The sequence below is a fragment of the Manacus candei genome, unplaced genomic scaffold, assembly GCF_025592945.1.
Source record: "Manacus candei isolate 608988 ecotype Guabito, Panama unplaced genomic scaffold, ASM2559294v1 h1tg000009l, whole genome shotgun sequence".
Classification (NCBI taxonomy): domain Eukaryota; kingdom Metazoa; phylum Chordata; class Aves; order Passeriformes; family Pipridae; genus Manacus; species Manacus candei.
Genome location: NW_026138057.1, coordinates 8407981 through 8427590, shown reverse-complemented (window position 1 = coordinate 8427590; position 19610 = coordinate 8407981). Strand labels below are relative to the sequence as shown.

At 37.4% G+C, this 19610-nt stretch overlaps 1 protein-coding gene across 5 annotated transcripts in view; it reads right to left on the bottom strand.

The window, feature by feature from the left end:
- Nucleotides 1-4931: 4931 nt before the first annotated feature.
- Nucleotides 4932-19610, bottom strand: part of QSER1 (glutamine and serine rich 1) — a 42459-nt gene continuing 27780 nt past the window's right edge. For all 5 annotated transcript variants that reach the window (XM_051777258.1, XM_051777253.1, XM_051777255.1 and 2 more), the window contains 8 exons: nt 18719-18835; nt 17948-18081; nt 16940-17151; nt 15195-15332; nt 13838-13935; nt 9867-10019; nt 8701-8796; nt 4932-8069 (listed from right to left, as the gene is read on the bottom strand). In XM_051777258.1, coding sequence (XP_051633218.1) covers nt 7929-8069; nt 8701-8796; nt 9867-10019; nt 13838-13935; nt 15195-15332; nt 16940-17151; nt 17948-18081; nt 18719-18835 — 1089 coding nt within the window. In that variant the 3' untranslated portion in view covers nt 4932-7928. The remainder of the gene's footprint in view (nt 8070-8700; nt 8797-9866; nt 10020-13837; nt 13936-15194; nt 15333-16939; nt 17152-17947; nt 18082-18718; nt 18836-19610) is intronic.

Below are 19610 nucleotides of genomic sequence, written 5' to 3'. Positions count from 1 at the left end.
GGAACAATAAACAAGTTCTCAGGACAGAAGCTTCTGGGTGACTGACAGCGAGTCGACAAAGGGGCGCATTGTTCAGGGGCGCAATCCTTCCATTCCCGGGCTGGAATGCCAATGTGACGGCGGCGGGACCAAGTCAGGCAGGGCAGTGGCAAGGGAAGGGCAGGGAGGAGCCGTGTGGAGCCTGTGCTGGTGCACAGTGACCCCCGGTGGAACGCGCTGCACTCCGAGGAGGAGTCCACAGGCAGCGGCTGGAAAGGGAGCAGGTTGTGGGCAGGATTACCCGAGGTGGTTTGTGGTAAGGAAATGAAAGGCTACAGGGGGCAAAGACTATTCGTGAGGTCACCAAAACCACCAGTAGTGATGTCACAAGCCTCTGCTCCTCAGTCTTAATAAAGACAACAGGATTTTGCCTTAAATGGATTTTTCAATTTTTCCCTCTTGAGGAGGTTTTTTGGGATCTCCAAGCAGGATTAGATACTCTAGCCAGAGACTGAGTACACCACGAGATAGCACGGTCACTGTTTGGATAACAACTCCTCACAGAACAGTAAAGACTCACTGTCATCTACACGCCACAAACCTGTTCAACCAGAATGGGCAAGTACAATCAGACACACTGAATAATTGAAATGTCAGAAGTCCCTCTCTGCCCAAGCTGGGAGTTACCAATTCTCAGGTGAGCTGCAGTTACTGACCAAATGTGAACTCCTGTACCCTGCACCACAAACCCAAATACGCTAACTTGTGTTGCTGTGAAAGGGGCTCTAAGTAAGGCCACAAAGAATTAAGGGAGCAGCTCTCACCAGTTTATACAATTGTGCAGGACCAGCTGAATGAGCAGTGACGTCCACCTGAGGCACGGTGAGGTACTAACTTATCTATCATGGATAAGCTCCACATTCCTACTCCCCACATGAGCAGTCACTGGTGGCACCAGCTTAATGGGATAGAATCACAGAATCACAGGATATTCTGAGTTGGAAGGGACCCACAAGGATCATCCAGTCCAACTTGTAAGTGAATGGCCCTTACAGGGAGCAAACCCATAGCCTTGGCATTATCAGCACTACGCTCTAACCAACTGAGCTGATCTCAGGGCAGAGGGAGCTGAGGGAAGAGGAAAAGGAGAAATCTAAATGGATTTGCTGGGCAAAACTGAATTCCTGATTTTGACTACGAGGTTTGACTTCTTTAGAAATTGGCTACAACCATTTATGTTCTAGAGAAGAAAATCAGGCTTATCGTTTATGCATGTTAGAAGCAGGAAGATCTGTAATTTACCTTTTATATTACTGTGCAATGTGCTGGGGCCACCAAACTCAATTATGCCATGTTTTGCCAGGCCCGCAGTTTATAATGGGAAAATGGCCCTGGAAGCATCCCACAGAGAGCTTTATTACCCCACTAAAAGTCAAAGGGAACTTGCAGAGCGCCTGTCAAAAAGAAAGTAATAACCCCTGGACAAGCATTTCTCATTACCTGGTTTGTGGTTTTTTTTTTAAGCCAGTTGGTTCCAGAATTGCAACACTTGGATTCTCCCAGAACACGTGAGCATTCTCTTCAACTCCTTTAGTACAAAGTCCATTGACTGTGGTCAAACCACCTCTCTGGCTGTTTAAACAAAGTTGCTGGACGTTGCACTGAAACAAAGAAGTGTTCCCTTACTGTCTTCTGTTATGAAAGGGATAGGGATTTCTGCATTCTGACCACCAACAAAAATCTGGGAGCTTTCAGAAACCACCAAAGCTGCTTTATTTAGAGAAGAGCTTTAAATCCTTGTACTCCCAGAGCTTTGAATGACTTGCCCATATGACCTAACCTCACGATAAAACATTGATCCTTCAGCTTTTATTCAGTTATCATATCATTTACCTTCTGTTGTCTCAGCAAAAAATATCTGATACATAAATAATGCATAGAAAAGTCACAACAGCAGCCACCATGGTTAGAGAGGAAAGGATGATGGAAAACAACACAGTTTTACTTAAAAGGTCTTGCCCTGGAAGCCTGAGAAGGCTACAGCATGTACTCCAGAGATAGAGTTTAAGATTTCAAGTAACACACGTAGAATAAAAAGAGACTTCATTTATTAATAATTTGAGCCATAAGCACCTATGAAGAAATCAATCACAGCATTTTAAATTGGATTTTTAAAATTCAAAGCATTAGTGACTGGATCTAAGAGTGGCCACTCCCATCTATAATCTTTATCATACACACAGAATCAGATGCACAATTAAAATTCTCCTGTGTGTAAACATCCCAGTGTGTCTAAAGGATGACAATTACTCTGATTTTGAAGCTGTTACACAAACTGTATGATTAGTAGTTTGCATGTTCCATTAGGGCTCAGTTGTTTAAAGTTAATGCACTGGCTGGAAGTTTTGCAGCTCAGTTACTGCTGACTTCATTGTTCACACATTTGCATTACTGTTGTTCACTCACTGAATGCCCCTCCTCTGATGGCTGTTTCAGGGCTTGCTCACTTCCCAAATTCTTCCTTTTCAATGTCCTCCCACATCTGCCCCATGTTTCTTGCAACTTCCCACCCCTCTTCTCCCTTAGATTCCTCCTTGTACAAACCATCACATACATATGAGCCCTTCCACGTTATTCCCGGTCTTTTCCCCCTAAAATGAAGGGCCTTAACTGCTCCTTCAGTCCTGCTTGTGGGCTCTGCTGTTACTGCTGATTCCCTTTGGGCATCATGTAGCTAAGAAAACCCAACAAAACCAACCAAAACTAAACACACACACCCAAAAGAAAATGCCCAGTGAAACTTTTAAAAGCAGAAACCTAAGAAATACCCAGGGCAAAAGAGGTACAGCCCTGAAATTTTGTTTGCTGTTTTCCCTGACTCACCATTTATTTTTCTCCTTTATAAACATCTTGTTCTCTGTATTTAGTGCTGTATTCTCATAAGAGATCAAATTAAAAGAATTTTAAGACAGGTCTCTGTACTTCAGTTTCTGGAAATGAAACAAAGATTTGTTGGTTATCTATGGGAGAGGCAAATACCTAATGCAAAGCAAGTAATTTTGACTGCCTAAGATACTTACCCACAAATTGCTGATAGCAGGAGCTGGTGCTTTCTTTTGAAAAGCTGTGTACATTCAGCTTCTTGCCTTTCTTTTACTTTAAAAAAAAAACCTTCATAAAATTATAATATATCTGAAATGCAGTATCAAAATCTTCAGCTTCCACACTGCAACAGGACATTCTCTGCCTACTTGCTTCCTAATGTCTTTTTTTTGCAGAAAACAACAATCAACTTCATAGGCAAATGACTCATTTTATACTCATCTTGGTTTGGAAAGCAGCTTATACAGAGAGTCATTAAAAAAATTAAAATATTCCAGCCCTTCAGATTCACGTTTTTCTCCAATTATAGATCTTATGGACAATATCCACAGCATGGGATTCAGCCCTCTCCCTGAAAGAAAAACACTCCTAAGGCTATGCAGAGTAATTCATTGTAATTTGTGGGGAAAAAAAAATAACAAAACTCTCTGGAGTACCATTTCTTCCCACAGGTGCATAGAGATGATATTCTAGTTTAGCAAGAAATAGAACAAGTGAAATTACTGCAGGAAAAAAACCACCTGAATCACAGCAGTATTCTCCCTCTTACCCCAACTGTCTGGCTCCTCACTTGTCACAGAAGTTTAAGACCTGGCAGATACATTGTGAAAATTAATTCAGAACATTTAGAACCCATAACTGTAACAGTCCCAGATAAACCAGACACGTTCAATTCATGTAATATAGTGGAAAAACAACCCCAAACCCTAGAACTGTATTTCTTCATACTGCAATCAGAAAATGTAGTTTAAATTGCCAATTTGTTTCCAACAATCTAACTTTTCAAGACTTGACATTTTAACAATAAATGACTAAGCATTATAAGGTTTTTGTTTAAAAAGTGTTTTCACTTTAATGGGTTTAGTTAATAACATCATGAATGGTACAAAACTGTCCTTTTTCACATTTCCATACATTGTATTATGGACCACCTGAAAATCTGGACTAAGAATGCATAAAGTGTCTCTTAATTAGCCCTAGCTTCATTTTTGCCATATGTAGAGCAGATATGCAGAAAAACATGCATTTATTACCAATGACATGTTAATATTAGCTTAAACAATAAAATATGGCAGGATGTGCATTGTATAATGCACAGATATGTAATAGGGTAAGAGAGACCAAATGTCAAGTGCTGGCAACAAAATAAGAAATGGTCGATGACACACTGACATTTTGTGATCATAGTATTAGCTCTTCTGTTTTAAAATTGTTTTAAATAGTAGTAAATATTTAAATAATATTTAAAATATATTTCCTATGGAAATCATTTACTTGGAAGACAGCCTGTAAGATCTGACTTTTTAAAAAGCAGTATTTCATTTCGACAATATATGAATACAATACATGCCACAGAACTTCAGAGATCCTAAAGTCCTTAGCTGTTTTCAGAAACAATTCCTCAATCCAATTTTGCCTCTGATTTTTTTGCTAGCAAAACTTTGGAAGTAGCATCTCAAAGAAAACCTGCCTTTAAGAGAAATACTGTACTTGAATAAAACCAAACCCTGTGTAGAATGGGATGTTGCACTGAAAGAAAGGAGGTGAAATTAAAAACCAAATAATAGATTATGCAACTAACTTCATTCCTATTTTGCTAATTCATAGTCTAAGGAGGGCTTTGTTCCTTCCTAGTGCATCTTCTCTTGCAGTCAAATGAGTCCTTAATTTCCACTGTCAGACGTTAAGGGATGAAGACCTCAGTGTTGCTTCAAGGGAAAAAGAACTGAAGTGTGGGTGCAGAATTAATTACCTAAAATGCAACAAAACAAAGCAGAGTATTTGTGCAAAAAAAGTACTTTGTACATTGACTTTTTTCCTAAGTTTGCTTCAGTATAAAAAAAACCCTCTTCAATCCCACTAACGAAGCTTTATTTTGATTTATGACCCTTCACCACACTTCAGAGTTCCAAATTTTTACTTTTTCCAATTTGGTAAATCAATAATTCAGCCACCATTTTTGCAGCCCAAGACAAAGATGGGAGCTCCAATATATTAATCTTTAATAGACTGGGGTAGTTACTTTTATTCACGACAGGTTTTTTTTTTCCCCTGTCTTCTACAGGCACAGTGCTTGTTTAACTGGCCTTGAGAATAAAACAGCCAAAAATAAGCCAGGTCACCTTCTATGGCAGTGCAGAGCATCCTGGCCTCTTTTTTGTTTGTTTGCTTGTTTGTTTTAAAATGTTGCTAAAATTACCTTCTTTTTAAAATAGGGACAAGCTACTCCAAAAGCCTCTCATTTCTTTTCTTCCCAGCTTCTAAGGACTGAAAGCAGCTTCCTAAAGCTGCTTCTGGATTCAAAACCCCAGAGTAAGCACACAGTAGTGGTACAGTAATCATTCAGAAAGCACAGAGACCTCTCTCAACCAGTTGCTTCATTAGTCATGTTGGGAAGAGGTGTGAGAGAGGCAAAGTCTGATGAGCTCTTCACTACACCAATCCAGGAGCCGACTCCATTGTTCCCTCAGTCTGTATCCTCATCATCTCTAGAACTACAGACCAGGAATTCCCAAACTCTGCTGTGCCTATCACTGCAAGGTGACAACAGAACTCTGCCTGGGCAAGTAAATACCTCTCCTGAATCTACACACACTGCCAAGCACCCCACCAATAAGGGAATACGCTAAGGAAACTTGGGAATCCCCACTGTGGATTAAAGAGTATACCAGGCATGTTTCTACCATACCTCCAGTGTGCATATTTACATGAAAATAGTTTTATCTGATTGCTACCAAGGTTGGCAATTTTGCTGTTTGGTTTCCACTGTATCAACTCCAGCTCCTACCAGATTGAGTACGACTGAAACTCTTCACCCCTGGGGTTACCCTTCTTTTCACTGTGAAAGTTAATTAGCTCCATGATTGCTCTAAAAATCTGCATATTCTTCCTAAACCCAAACCCATCTCACTCTCCTTGATAGTTGCAGACCTAGCAGTAGCACAATGCATTTAGTAACACGTGGCCTCCTTTTTTAAAGCAAAACCACTACGGAGAGGCTTAAAACAAGGCAAGAGCACATATCAATTCCTGTTCATTGTAGTCTGCATACAAATTGTAAAGGAGAATTATTGCTTTTTAAGGATGAAAAGCTTTGGAAATACAGTAAACATCCTACAAGGTTCTAAATCTAATCAGCTAAAATTCTGTACATACTTTAATATTCAAACCTCTATTTGCTTACTCAAGATCAAATAATTTCATTTTCACATCTATTCATTAAACTCTTTATACTTCTACGGTCTAATGAATATTTAACAACTAAACAGGATCAAAACATGGGGAAAAGGTCCCATGGCAATGAACATTATTTCATTTGGCCAATGAATAGTGAACCCTGCTTTCTTGGCTGAAATTAAGGCACTAAGTGGCAGTGAAAGGATAAAGGAATGAAGTTTTTTTTTTTCTCTACATTATCTGAAAAAAGACCAACATGACTTTTTTTTCTCTTTTAGGACGCCAGTAGAGTACATACCCATTGTGAATGACTCAGTAAGGCATTCTGTTGGCAAATTTAAAGAAAATGTTCTCCTGATTAGAGCCCATTACATTCATTGTCTGAGTGTGACTAGTGGCACTACTTAAGTGTTAACAAACTGGAGGGGGGGAAAAAAAAAGCTACAAAGATGTCTGAAGACTTGAAAGGCACCAAAAAGAGAACAGCTCTGCAACTGCCAGTTCTACAAACAATTATGTAAGCTGTGTTTAACACTGCATATAAGTCTTTTCAATCAACAGTCTTTGTTGACCAAGATAAAGTGTAGTAGCTCTTCATTTAAACTCTCAGTTAATCAAGTGCTAGTTTAGTAAGAAATTTATTTTCACGTATCAGAAAATAATTGCAGTGTCTAACACAACTACACTTAAAGCAAAACTAGTCTAGTATGCATTATGCATTATTCTGGTTAACACTGAAGCAAACCTGTATAAACAAAAGGGTTACCTCGAGATACATAGTTTACAATATGAAATCAACATATAAATGAATAGGATTTACTGAAAACAATGGAAAGTGTATTACAAAGATACATGTAACAATTTTAACCACAATATTTCCTCTGTGAAAAATACAACTATTAGTGAGATAAAATGTACAATTGAATTCTTTTTTTTTTTCCAAAAGGAAAAAAAAAAACACAGTATAAAGGAAAATATTTTTTTCTTCAAAACAGGGAAAATAGTTAAGGTCATTGTCTTTCATTACAATATAATTTGACACAAAAGCAGTCATAGGATTGCACCAACTCCATGTTCAGTCTCCTGAACATGACAATAGTAAAAGGAGTCCATAAAGCATAATGAAATTTCTGGATTTTATTATGGCAATATACGTATGCAGAAACTGATGTCACCCCGGCTCTGTTCACAAAATGTACAAAACTCTAAATTTGGTGGCCAGACACGTAAAAATTAGTTCACCCCAACGCTGACTTTTCTCTCACTTAGTCAGGGATGGAAAAATCTGTAGTATTTTAGGTGTTGTTATCTGTTCAGCAATAAAAAAAAAGAAAAAAGTATATGTAGTGCATGCTTTATCACTTGTCAAAAACGTTTCTGAAAATAAAACTAAGTTATCCAATAGTTTACAAAATAGAAAATAACTCTTCAGGTTAAAAATGTGGTTAGGTTTTATGTTTAGTTCCATCTTCAAAGGACTGATTTCCTTGGCAGCATCACTTTTCCTTAGCACGAGCCAAGGCACAAAGTTCCATAAGGAGAAATAAAAATGGCTACGAACAAGAAGCAGTCTGGCATTGTAAAAGAAATCAGAGCCCCTCTCTCTGAGCCTTCTGTTCCATCAGGTTAGTGCCGTAGAAAAAAACCGGGAGATCTGGGATACACTTTCGTTAGGAGCATTTCTGCTGGACACGATTCAAAAGTTCACCAAACTTCTCGAAAAGATCCTCCACCCATTTGATGTTTTTCATGCACAGCTGCACAATCTCTTCCTGGCCTAGGTCTGCACTCGTCTTCTGAACAGAAGAAATCTATTTAAAAAAAAAAAGAGAAGGAGGGGGAGAGAGAGATTCACACACACACACACACACACACACACACACACATATATTAGGCTGCCAGAATTTAAGAATTTTCATTTTTATAGGTCTGCAGTTAAAGACGAACCTTCTTTGGAAAAAAAAAACCCCAACTCTATGCTTTAAAAACAAGAGGAAGTGCCCCCCAAAATGCATTTCTTAACAACCAAGCCAGAGCTCAACTCCTGTATTTCTGCTACCTAAAATATTTCCAGCAAGGATTTGCAGCAAAAATAAAGGAGTGGCACTCTAAGACAAAATAAACTCCTAGATCCGATGAGTTACACACACTGGTAAAATTTGTTGCCTTTTTTTTTTTTTGGATAACAGTGAAGAACAGTTTAGGGAATCACACAAACCTTGAAAGCCTCATATCTGAATGTTCTGAGCAGCAGTGCCCATTAGGGGCAATGTATGTGCTCAGTGTACCCTTTCATTTGCCATAAAGAATTAATCAAAATAGGAGGCCTCAATCCATACTCATCCATCAAGAAGATGAGGACAGTCCCTCTAGGTGGACTCAGTTCCCTCAATAAATTTCCTCAATGCATATAAAAGTAGCTCAATGGGAACAATTACTTACCTCTTCTTTACATGTTAGATATATGTGATATTTGTAATGATGGAGTGAGTGATACAAAGAATACAACTGTATTTTTTCTGGATCTACTGTAAACTCCTGCAAAAAGAACAATTATTTCATGTAAATTCATGTTATTTACCAAGAGATATTTCAGATATTTTCTTCTGTAAACAATTTTTTTCAACAATTCAGAAATTCAGTACTTCTTTCAAATAATTATTTCGACATATTTTGGCAAACTGTAATTTAATATATATCATAATTATCTCCTATCTCCACTTTCCATGTTGTTTTATCAAAATCAGGTTTGGGAATGCTTTCAGTTATCCTGAATGCACTGCAAGTCCAAAAGAGGCAAGACATCTCCTTCTCAAGAACTATTGCAAGAATTACCAAAGCTTAAATACATTTCTATCAAATTGATGGGTATCACTGCAAAAAGCACACACTTTATGCTTGAGAAGGCTGGTCTGTACTTACCTAATATGTTACTTTGACAAGAAACATGAGTGTGAGCTACATTTACAGGTCATTTGTCGAGCCACTATTTACTACTGGGAGGTTAGTCAGCCTATGTGAGCCAGTACTCAGCCAAAATCTAGTTATAGTGTTCCCCAGGAATAATATGCATCTCCAGTTTTTACCACACCGCTTTTTAATGTTATTTTTTTCAATTTTTTTTTTTTTTTTGAGATACACAGCTTCATTCTGTCTTTGGAAACGAGGAAAGGAGCAATACAGAGCTCAATTTTTAATCTCGGATTTTACATTATTAACACTAATTTTTCACTTTTGATCTAGAAGCCATTGTATCATTTACTTTAGAGATTTTGCAGCAAGTCTAAGAAACTCTTATTACTGTGATCCACGCAGTGACTTCACCACAACTGCAATGTTGAAGGCAAAATGGTGTTGCTTCAACAACAGCCCAGAAGGCTGACAAACTATCTTTTGCAGATGAGTTAAAATAATGATTTAATGTACTGCTTTTAATGTTGGTTCTTAACATCCCTTTGTTACAGAAAAAGCACCTCACTCCAAGATTTTATATTTTGATAAACCTACCGGAACACCTAAACACATGAAGCAGCATTTTATATAATGTAAGTGTGGTTATCATTTTACAAGTCAGATGGTGGCAGCAACAAACCCCTTTGAAGACTCACCTGTGCTAATTTAGTGGTTGACTTAGAAGCCCTCAGTGTTTTTTTGTTGTAAGCTTTCCCATTCATTTTGATCTTAGACACAGACGTTCCTCCACATTTTGTCTTGGGGTCCCGAGTGATCACCGTCAGTTCAGGAAAGTTTTCCAAAGCATTCTTTAACAGAGCATATAAAGACAGAGGATTATGAAAAAAAATCAAGGATGGCCAGATTGATGACAAATCGACCATTTTTCTTTCAAAAGTTTAGAGTGCAGCCTGTTATGAAAAACTTGTCCTTCCACAAAGACCTGATGAAGTGTCTTTATCAGATCAAGCAACCATACAGTTTGGAAAGCGTGACCGCCTGTTCTTCACTACTATAATTTTTCAAGACCACAAGATCCCTTCATTGTGTGTCAAGATTATGCTCTCTGATTCTCCCACTAGAAAGAGAAAAAAAAAAAAAAGAAAAGCTCTACTGGGCAATTTCTACACAAGAATCTCCAAGGCAAAGTTACTTGAAGATCCTTAAGTATTTAATGCCTAGTCAGGCACAGGAAGTCTACCAACTCTAATGGGGATTGGATGCCTAAATATTCATAGCTTTTGTCCCATCTTTTGCAAATTGTAAACTAATTGCCTTTTATCATATCTGTAAGGTAGAAAAGCTTATGCACAGTGCAGCAGAAGGCTGGTTCAAAGAGGCACAAGTTTCAGACATATTAAGTCAGGGGAGGGAACTGCATTTCTACCAGCTTTAGTTCTATGTTATTGGCATGAGTCAATTTGAATACACCTTTGTTGTACAAATGCAGCATTATGTGAGCAGCTGCTTTCAAATAGTTCTGCTATGCCACATAATCTGGTCCTGAAAAAACAATGTTTCAAGTTAAATGAACGTGCTTGTATAATACTTAAGCACAAGGCAGAAAAAGAGGCACAGAGAAATATGTATCAATGCTTAAGGACTTAACTTGTATTGGGTTAAAATATGAAGTTGACTCAATTTTTCTATTCTGTTTTAACAAACAACACTAGAATTCAACAACCTCCCCTGCCTGTGATTTATTAGCTCTTTATATATATCTGTAATTTTTTCCTTTATTAAACAAACCTCTCAGCAAAAAGCTGTAAGATCTACAGCACAGAGGTAGCTGCACAGTGGTAGCAGTAACCCTGAGCAGCCAACCTGTCCATACCCAGGCTTCATTGCAGTGCTTTCAAACTGGTACAACTTCAACAGGTTTCAATTATTTAGTTTTTCTATCCACTGTAATAGCTTTTCTCAAGGTTGATTTTGAGTATCAAGGGGGCTCTGGCCACTTTTGCCTTCCCCTGGAGAATTCCCAAGAGCTGGAACAATTTACATTACCTAAATTACCTAAACCAGACAAATTTGGATTGGAATGAAGAAGAAAATACTAGTGATTTCTGCATCTTTGAGAGCATGAGACCCAAAATGGTGATAATTATTTTCAAATGAAATTTGCACAATTCAGCTAAGATGCTTCACTTACTGAGCTTCAACTAAGGCAATGGTAATACTTCCTAAGTTTTTATAAAAACTATTTCACACAGGACACAATAAACTGTTAGAACTATAAAATATGATACAGGCAAAACTATCAAACACTGGCTGCTAACTTCAGTGTCTGGTTTGTAGTACAGTGATAATATATTCCACATTAACTGTGTCCAGTGGAAAACCAATATTAAATTTATCCATGCCTATCAACGCAGAATAGCAAAACCATTCCAACTGAATGATAACTGTGAAGGACAAATGATATTTTTCACTTATTGCTTTCTTCAGTGCCTCATTCAGCTCTAATATCTGAACTAGTTATTTGATCAAAGGTAGAATAGAAACAGATCTTCATTAATGAGCAAATTAACCCAGATCTTAAGGAGTATCAAACACATTTTCCTAACCAACACAAACACTTAAGATGACAAATAGGCATTTCATTTTTACCCAAAATATTGACCCAAGGATGGCACGAGTTGGTACCTTCATACCAAAGAAAAACATAAGAGGTTTTTTATCTTGCAGATGACATCCCAAGCAGATCCCTTCCTGACATCCATTAAATTCTTGCAGCTTATATGATGAAATACAGGCTTAAGTAAACTTTAGAGATATAATCTTTACATAATCTGCTTCTAAGTGAACACACAGCAAAGCTATTGCATTCATTATGAACTCCAACTGAATAAGCAGTTGTAATTACATATTGGTATTACAGAAAATTATATTAGCTTTTTTCCCTTAAACTGGGAACTCAGCTACCTCTCTCTTTTTGTGTACTGAGAATGTAACCAGAATTCTATAAATTTGTAGCCCACCTTAATTAGCCTGTGTTCTCTGCACAGACAGGTGAAAAAGAAGCAGCTATATTAATAACTATTAATACAAAATTCTCACCACAAAAGAAAAACAGAAATGGAGAGTTAGCACACGTTACCTTCTCTGGAGCTCTGTGTATGGTTTAAAAATACACAGCCCTCCCCATGCCTTCCTACTCTAAGGAGGAAGCCCCAAGAAATTCTGTTCAAGCAGGTACAAAGTGTTCAGCTGCTGGGAAAACAGCATAACTAACATTAAAAAAGTTCAAGAGTGGTGTGAATTACAGCTGTTTCACTGGTTGATGATGTTCTCATCCCCGAAACAATGTCACTTTATGGCCCACAAGACTTACCAGGAATGGGTTGGGGGGAAAGGGATCTCTCAAAGATTTCATGATGAAAAAAGCACAACTTTCAAGTCTGTTACTATCTCCCTCACCACGTAGCTCTCAAAAGCAAGTTCACAGCAGTACAAAGACACCACAATTCTCCAAGTGTCCCTGTACCTTGGGCAGCAAAAAGACAGGTAAAGACAGGCAAAAGAGCAAGTTTGGTCTGATGTGTTTATAGACAAACCTGCTTTACTCTTGTTGTTCTCAAAACTGTACCAAGAACAAATAATCAGTCTGATTACAGACATTGACAAAAGGGTGTCTTTTATTCCCAAGCGGGAGGACATGAGGAAATGACCTCAGGTTGTGCCAGGGGAGGTGTAGATTGGATATTAGGAAAAATTTCTACACCAAAAGGGTTATCAAGCACTGGCACAGGCTGCCCAGGGAAGTGGTGAAGTCACCATCCCAGGAGGCATTTAAAACACGTGTAGATGTGGCACTTGGGGACAGGGTTTAGTGGTGGACTTGGCAGTGCTGGCTTAATGGTTGGACTTGACCATCTTAAAAGGTCTTTCCTAACCTAAATGATCCTACGAGCGAAAAAAACCCTTCATTCACTTCACTGCACTTGCAAAACCTGCGTTGTTGCTTGGAGGGTGGGTGGGAACAGTAGGAACCCCAGTGATTATCCTCCTGTTTACCTTCTCTCTACTGAGATGTTACGGCTTCTCTCTTCCCTGTCCACATCCAGACCTGTTTTTTTATTACCGCGTCAAAGTTGCTGTAATATGGGCTTGTTATCCACACTTTTCTCAACCTTCCATGCTGAAGATACATGAAAGAGCACACAAATGAGTTGTTCTTGAGTCCCTCTGTCCTGGTTTTAAACTCCTCTGATCATGTTCTCTACTTCAAAGAAGTTCAGACATCTGCTCCACAGCACAGCTATTTCATGTAAAAGTTTATTTTTAGGCAATACGATCGCTTAACCAAAAGCTCTAGAAGGACAGGAAACAGATTTGCTTTTGGCAAATTTGAGAAGCTTAAAAGAAAAAAAAAAAATGCTTGAGAACGAACCAGAAAGCATGGGGAGTAAAACTAGAACTTTACCTTTGCAGTATCAACTCCTCCATCACAAAATGTTCTCCAAATGCCACATACAAGTATTACATTTATAGCATCTCTTTCAAATCCATATTCACTTCTGTTAAAAGTGTGCCTTCTGGGGTTTAAGTTGTGCCTGCACAGTATGCATTCAATGGCTTACTTATGACATGACTCTTAAAAATCCCAGAATTTGAAAGAGAATACCTTGAAAGCATGATCCAAGCGTAATTTGGGAAGCAGCCTTTTCCTATTGTCATTCAGCATACCATCAATTTTTCTCATGTGAGGCAAAAGTAGCTCATCTAAAAGACACATTAAAAACCCGCAGCAGTTGATTATTAAGAGATGCACAGTAACGAGGTCCATCTTCAATCTGTACTTTGACCCTTTATTACACAATGTGGACAGTAAAAAATAAAGTAATTTGCACATAAAGTAATTTCAAATGTGAGAGAAAGATCTTATTTTTCGGACCAGCTCACTAGATATTATGCAGTTTAATTGCTGGCTGCATTCCTGCTCCTTCTCTGACTTTCTTTGCTCAAAGGAAAAATGAAGATAGAGCACTACAGAGCATAAATTTTAGAGACAATTTCACACCATTTCCTCCTAGATAGTTTCGTTGTTTTATGAAGATAAGTTTGTGGTTGTGACATTTGTTATTCCATTTTACAAGGGATGACCCTGCTGGCATTTATAACAACAGAAACTGAGGAAAGTGCTTACTGATAAAAGTTATCTGATAAACCACTGTGAATTGCACCATATACAGTTGAACATAGGCATGTGGCCATGAATGAAAATTTACAGCTCAGTATGGAGCCTTTTATCTCTAAAGCAAATTTCTTTGCTTTTAGTGGGACTACTGACATAATGCATGGGTCTGAAATCTTGAGGTAAGTGTGCACTGATGCACAATACAAGCAAACCAGGAATGGAAAGGACAGAAAGCAGGTTTTTTTAAATACAGCCAAACAGAATATAGTACAAAACAACAGCCTGCAACTAAATAATACATGAAATAATTCCTCTTTTGAGATCTTTATACAGGAGTGTTTTCCTAAATTTTGAGAAATAGAAGTTTCCACTTGTATCCTGGAGTCTACTAGGGTAAATAAGTCCAAATATTTTGTCCTCAAAGAAAAAGTGTGTATTAATATAGTTTTCTTTAGCAACAATTTTAAGATTTCAGAGTTTGAAAAGCAGAATTTTTAATAGCAGCAAGAATGAAACTCTCTTAATTTTAAATAAATATTTGCTAAGGTTTAGAGTATAATAATGGCAGGAACAAAGAGCTCAGTTCTGACATTTACAGCACAAGTCTGATACAATAAAACAGACAAAACAGTATTTGCAAATTACTTTGATTATTCAAAGAGATAGTGCAAAAACATATATACACACACAAATAATTTGTGTAGTGTTCTTCAGATGAGGTTATGTTACTAGAAGTTTAGTAGGCTTGTGGGTTTTTTCTTTTAGAAAACCCCAAAAACATTTGATTTACTGATTAATAACCTTAAAATCCAGTAAGAACATACAAATGTTAAACATACTGTACCATTGCTCTTTTCCAAGGCTTGCATTGTGTCGGGATCCAAGGCAATGCTAACAAGCAACTCCATGTAGCTCTTAAAAGTCTCTTTCATAGCTCTTGTGTTCAAAAAGCGAGTAACAAGGGGAGCTGGAGGTACAACCTCTGAAAATGAATCAGAAAAGAATGGATTTTTTCCCCTTGTCATCCTGCAAATATCTGTGTTTTTCAAAACTGAAGGCTTCTCTCTTAAAACACAAGTGACCCCTACTGGTACCCCAAGAGATTAAAACTCAGTGCAGTCAATTGTGATAAACTGCTTATCTGCCAAAAACAGAGGCAGACACCAAATATGCTACAAATGGATGGGTCCTTTTTTTTTAACTATCAGCATTTAGATTATAAATTTATGGAATTCAGACATTTTCCTATTCCTGTAGCTGAAAGTCTACAGAAAATGGAGAATGAATAACTTCAGTCAAGTCAAGTGCCATAAGTGCAGGTTTCACATCAATGCAAGTACATCCCAAAAATGCAGAATTTGGATGTGTCCAATAGAAAAAAAAATAAATTCCAGAGCTCAAATATCACTTAAGAGCCTGCATACCATCGAAGCCAATCCCACCTAATTCTTCAGCTCACAAAAAACATGTAAAGCAAATTTTCCCAGGGAAGCAACGTAGGGCATATTGGCGCTTATTCTGAGGCAGCTTTTGTTTTTTCATAGACAGCAATTTCAAACATGCACATGGAGCAGTCATCACTTCTAGTCAGCATTCTGGAGCTTTTTATAGGCTCCATGTCTGGCACCAAGGTTTTCAGTAATTTAGCTATCAAGGCTGTTAAACTTCCTTGGGTATACACATTTCTACGGATGACTATCATCACCAGGTGACTTGAGATTTTAAACATGGACAGTTGTACATATCAATGGTTACTTGGGCAAGTTGGCTTGAAAAATAGTATTTTAAAGGTGTTGTTCTCATAGAGGCAGTGTTCCAGTACACCAGTGGTAGCTTGTCTGTATTTAAAAGGAACCAAGATGCTTTGGAAATGCAGCAGTATAAAGCATGAGTAATACACAGCTTTGCTTCAAGCACACAGGAAACAAACCAAGAGGACCCTGCAAAATGCACTGTGTATTTGCTACCACAGGTGACCTCTACAAAAGACTGCAAACTTCAGAAAGTTCCCTTTCTGTCCTGGAGAATTCCTGCCAACATGGAATCTCAACGTTCCACGAATGTCTTAACAGCAAATCTGCTCAGCAGGCTCCATTTGAACAGCTGGCACTCAGACAAGCAACGGAGCAGCCAAAAAAAGTCAACTGTTTTTTCTCCTTGGGTTTTGAAAAAACAACAGTAGCATCTGAATTCTGCCCACATCTGCATGGAGACAAACATTGCAGGAATGTTATTTTTGACATGACACGCAGTTGCAATGGAAAATTAATGAAGAAACTCATTCTTGAGATGTATTAAAAAAATCAAATCGGATTCTCCTCTTACAATTGCACCCATCGTAGAAAGCAAGCAGTAAAAAGTATATTTATCTCACTGATAAATTACATGTAAGATAACTTCAATTATGCTCATATAGAAACAGCAAGCAAAAAGTTTTGAGAAACTCATTCTGCATGGCACTGTTAGATTTAAAGTTTACTTTCTGAGGCTAGTACAGAAAAATGTGCATGGTCAAACAATGCAATTTTGTAATACTCTTCTCAGTGAAGTTCAAACGCGCCCAGATGCCAGCAATGGTATCTCACTCACCATCCTCTTCGCTCTGGGCCTCAGGTGAAGAATCAGACTGGGAAGAGGAAAATTCTTCTTTCCACTTTTTCCTTTTCTTTGGTGGTGGTTCAGCCTTAACCTTTGGCTGTTTAGCTTTGGGTTTCACGGAAGAGACTTTTGTTGCTGTTGGTTTTGGTGTTGGTGGATCAGGGGGTTTGATGTTGCTATTACTAGGTTTGCAATGAATAGTCCTGCAATATTATGAAGATGATCTTCATGACAATAATTACCACACAAGATTTGGCATTAATAAAATAGCCATATTCTCATTTAAACACTGATTATATACACTTACTTCATTGTCAACTGTGAGAATTAGGTCATACACACTATACTACTATATTTTTGATATAATGCTTAACCATTATTCTCAGCTACCTATGATTAAATAATATTCCAACTTTATAACTAGATAAACAGGCACAGAAATTTTAAATTGCCCAATGTTTGTAGAGTTTATGAGCCAGAGGAGATTGGAGCTAATATTAAAATTGACTATTTAATGAAAAAAAAATCAGACTTGACACACTTGAACAAATATTAGTAATCAATGAGATCTGAGGTTTGCTGACAAAGTGAATTTGGGATATTGTATCTGCACAAAGATGGGAGAGAAAATCATCCAGGTAGAAATGAAGGAAATGCAGGAACTTGAGGACTAGAATAAGAAACCAGAAAACTCCTCTCCTTTCTCTTCCCACCACTCACAACAGGAAAACAAACAGGAATATTAATCCTATAAATAAAAAGTTATGTATTTTAGGACTAACACACCACAGTTTTGACAGCATGGCAAGGAATACAATTCTGGGAAGCACTAGGCAAGATTTTTGTCAAGATGGGAATGTTTTTCAATTTCTTAGTCTGGGACAAGCTTTCCATTCCTCTCATCAACAATCCTGAGTTATAACTCTTGTTTATTAAAATAGGTGTGTGCTTAATAGGAAAACAATATGGCAAAATGAAAAACAAATTGAAATAAAATACCTTGCTGACTGTACAGGCTTGATGCGTGGTTTTTTTGAGCATACTCTCACATATTCCTTTTTGTTTGCATTTTCAACAAACTTCACATACACTCGTTTGTATTTTGTTTTTGCATCGCCAAAATACCCAAGATACTACAAGAAAAAAAACACAACAAAACCCACAAGTGTTTCAGTTAAATAAAATTAGTAGTTTAACAACTGAAAATGCCAATACCAAAGAAAAAAATTCATTTTAAAAAAAAGGGGTTACATACCAAATGGATATGCTATTCAACAGCATTTGTAATTTAAGAAAACTTCTCCATCAGATTTGTAGATAATATTTAAAATTAAGGAAAATAAGGCCAGAGGTACTTTGGGCTTCATTTTCTCCCCTTATTATATTCTCCACATGTGTTATCCCAAAAGGATTATCTGCCTGGCAAGAGGCTGCCTGTTGAAATTGTATCCTCCTCTATCATTCCTATTGGAGAAAGCAGTTGGTTCACGAGCCTGTTTCCACTGACTTTATTCTGGTTGGGAAAACTTCTTCCTTTATGCACCCTAAATGATACCAAAGAATCCACATTGGAAAGCAAAAACTCTGCCCATGAATATATTTAGAGAGAATTTGAGTCGGAGGAAGTCAAGAAATTGGTTGGGGTTTTTTTTTCCCCCTCAAGGATGATTGCTAAGAATGTATGCCAGAATCTTATTTTATTTTGTTTCCTAGACTTCCATCAAGGAAATCAGCTCCCATGAGGCTTCACAAGGGATTTTTAAGACTCACACTATTAGTAGCAGCAAACTCTCTGTGTCCGTCTCGCACTTCAGGAACAAACTTTTGCAGTAAAGCCTTCTGTACTTTCCAGATAGCTGGAGGCTCCTTTCCTGTTTGCAAAGCAACCTGTAAGAACATAAAGTTATTTGCTCAAAACAGTGCTTATTTTTCTTCCTGAAATGTGTTTGTGGACTATATTTTTGAGGAAGTTAACCGGGATAAAGTTGAAATAGGTAATTTGAAATTTCAAACCCTCAGTCATCACATGCTGTTTGCATTGAGACAAGTTTGTAATTATTATCTTTAATGAGAATTCTCTATAAATCCTACACAAAATGACTAATTCAAATAAACTCCTTCTGGAAAAACATATAGTCATATTGGTCGTATTTGGTTACTTTTTCATGACTCTTCAACTAACTAAAATAAAATTGAAATTCAAAATATCTCCTAACACACTTTAATCCATTTTATAACTGACAAGGGAATATCTAAAACTGATAGCATTTGTTTTATGTGACAAAACTACATGAATTAATTTAAAACTGCAGCTCATAAGAGGATGAACACAGACAAATAATCAAAAGTATTACAAATTTTCCAAGACTAAGAATATTGCTGGCTATGATAGCCACCAAAGGAAAGGTAAACACACAGAAGAATTTAAAATGAATTAGCAACAAAACCAAACCAAACCAAGAAATCAAAGACAACAAGGAAATTCACATAAACTCATGTGAAGAGCTGGTTACTTATGGAAGCCATTTCTTGTTGGAATACCAAGCAGAACTTTTTACCAAAAAAAAAAAAAAAAAGAAGACAATCAAGATCTTTTGCAAAAACCTAAAAGTCATTTCCTCAATACCTTACACTTGAAAGTCTAGTCCTATCTTCTTAACAA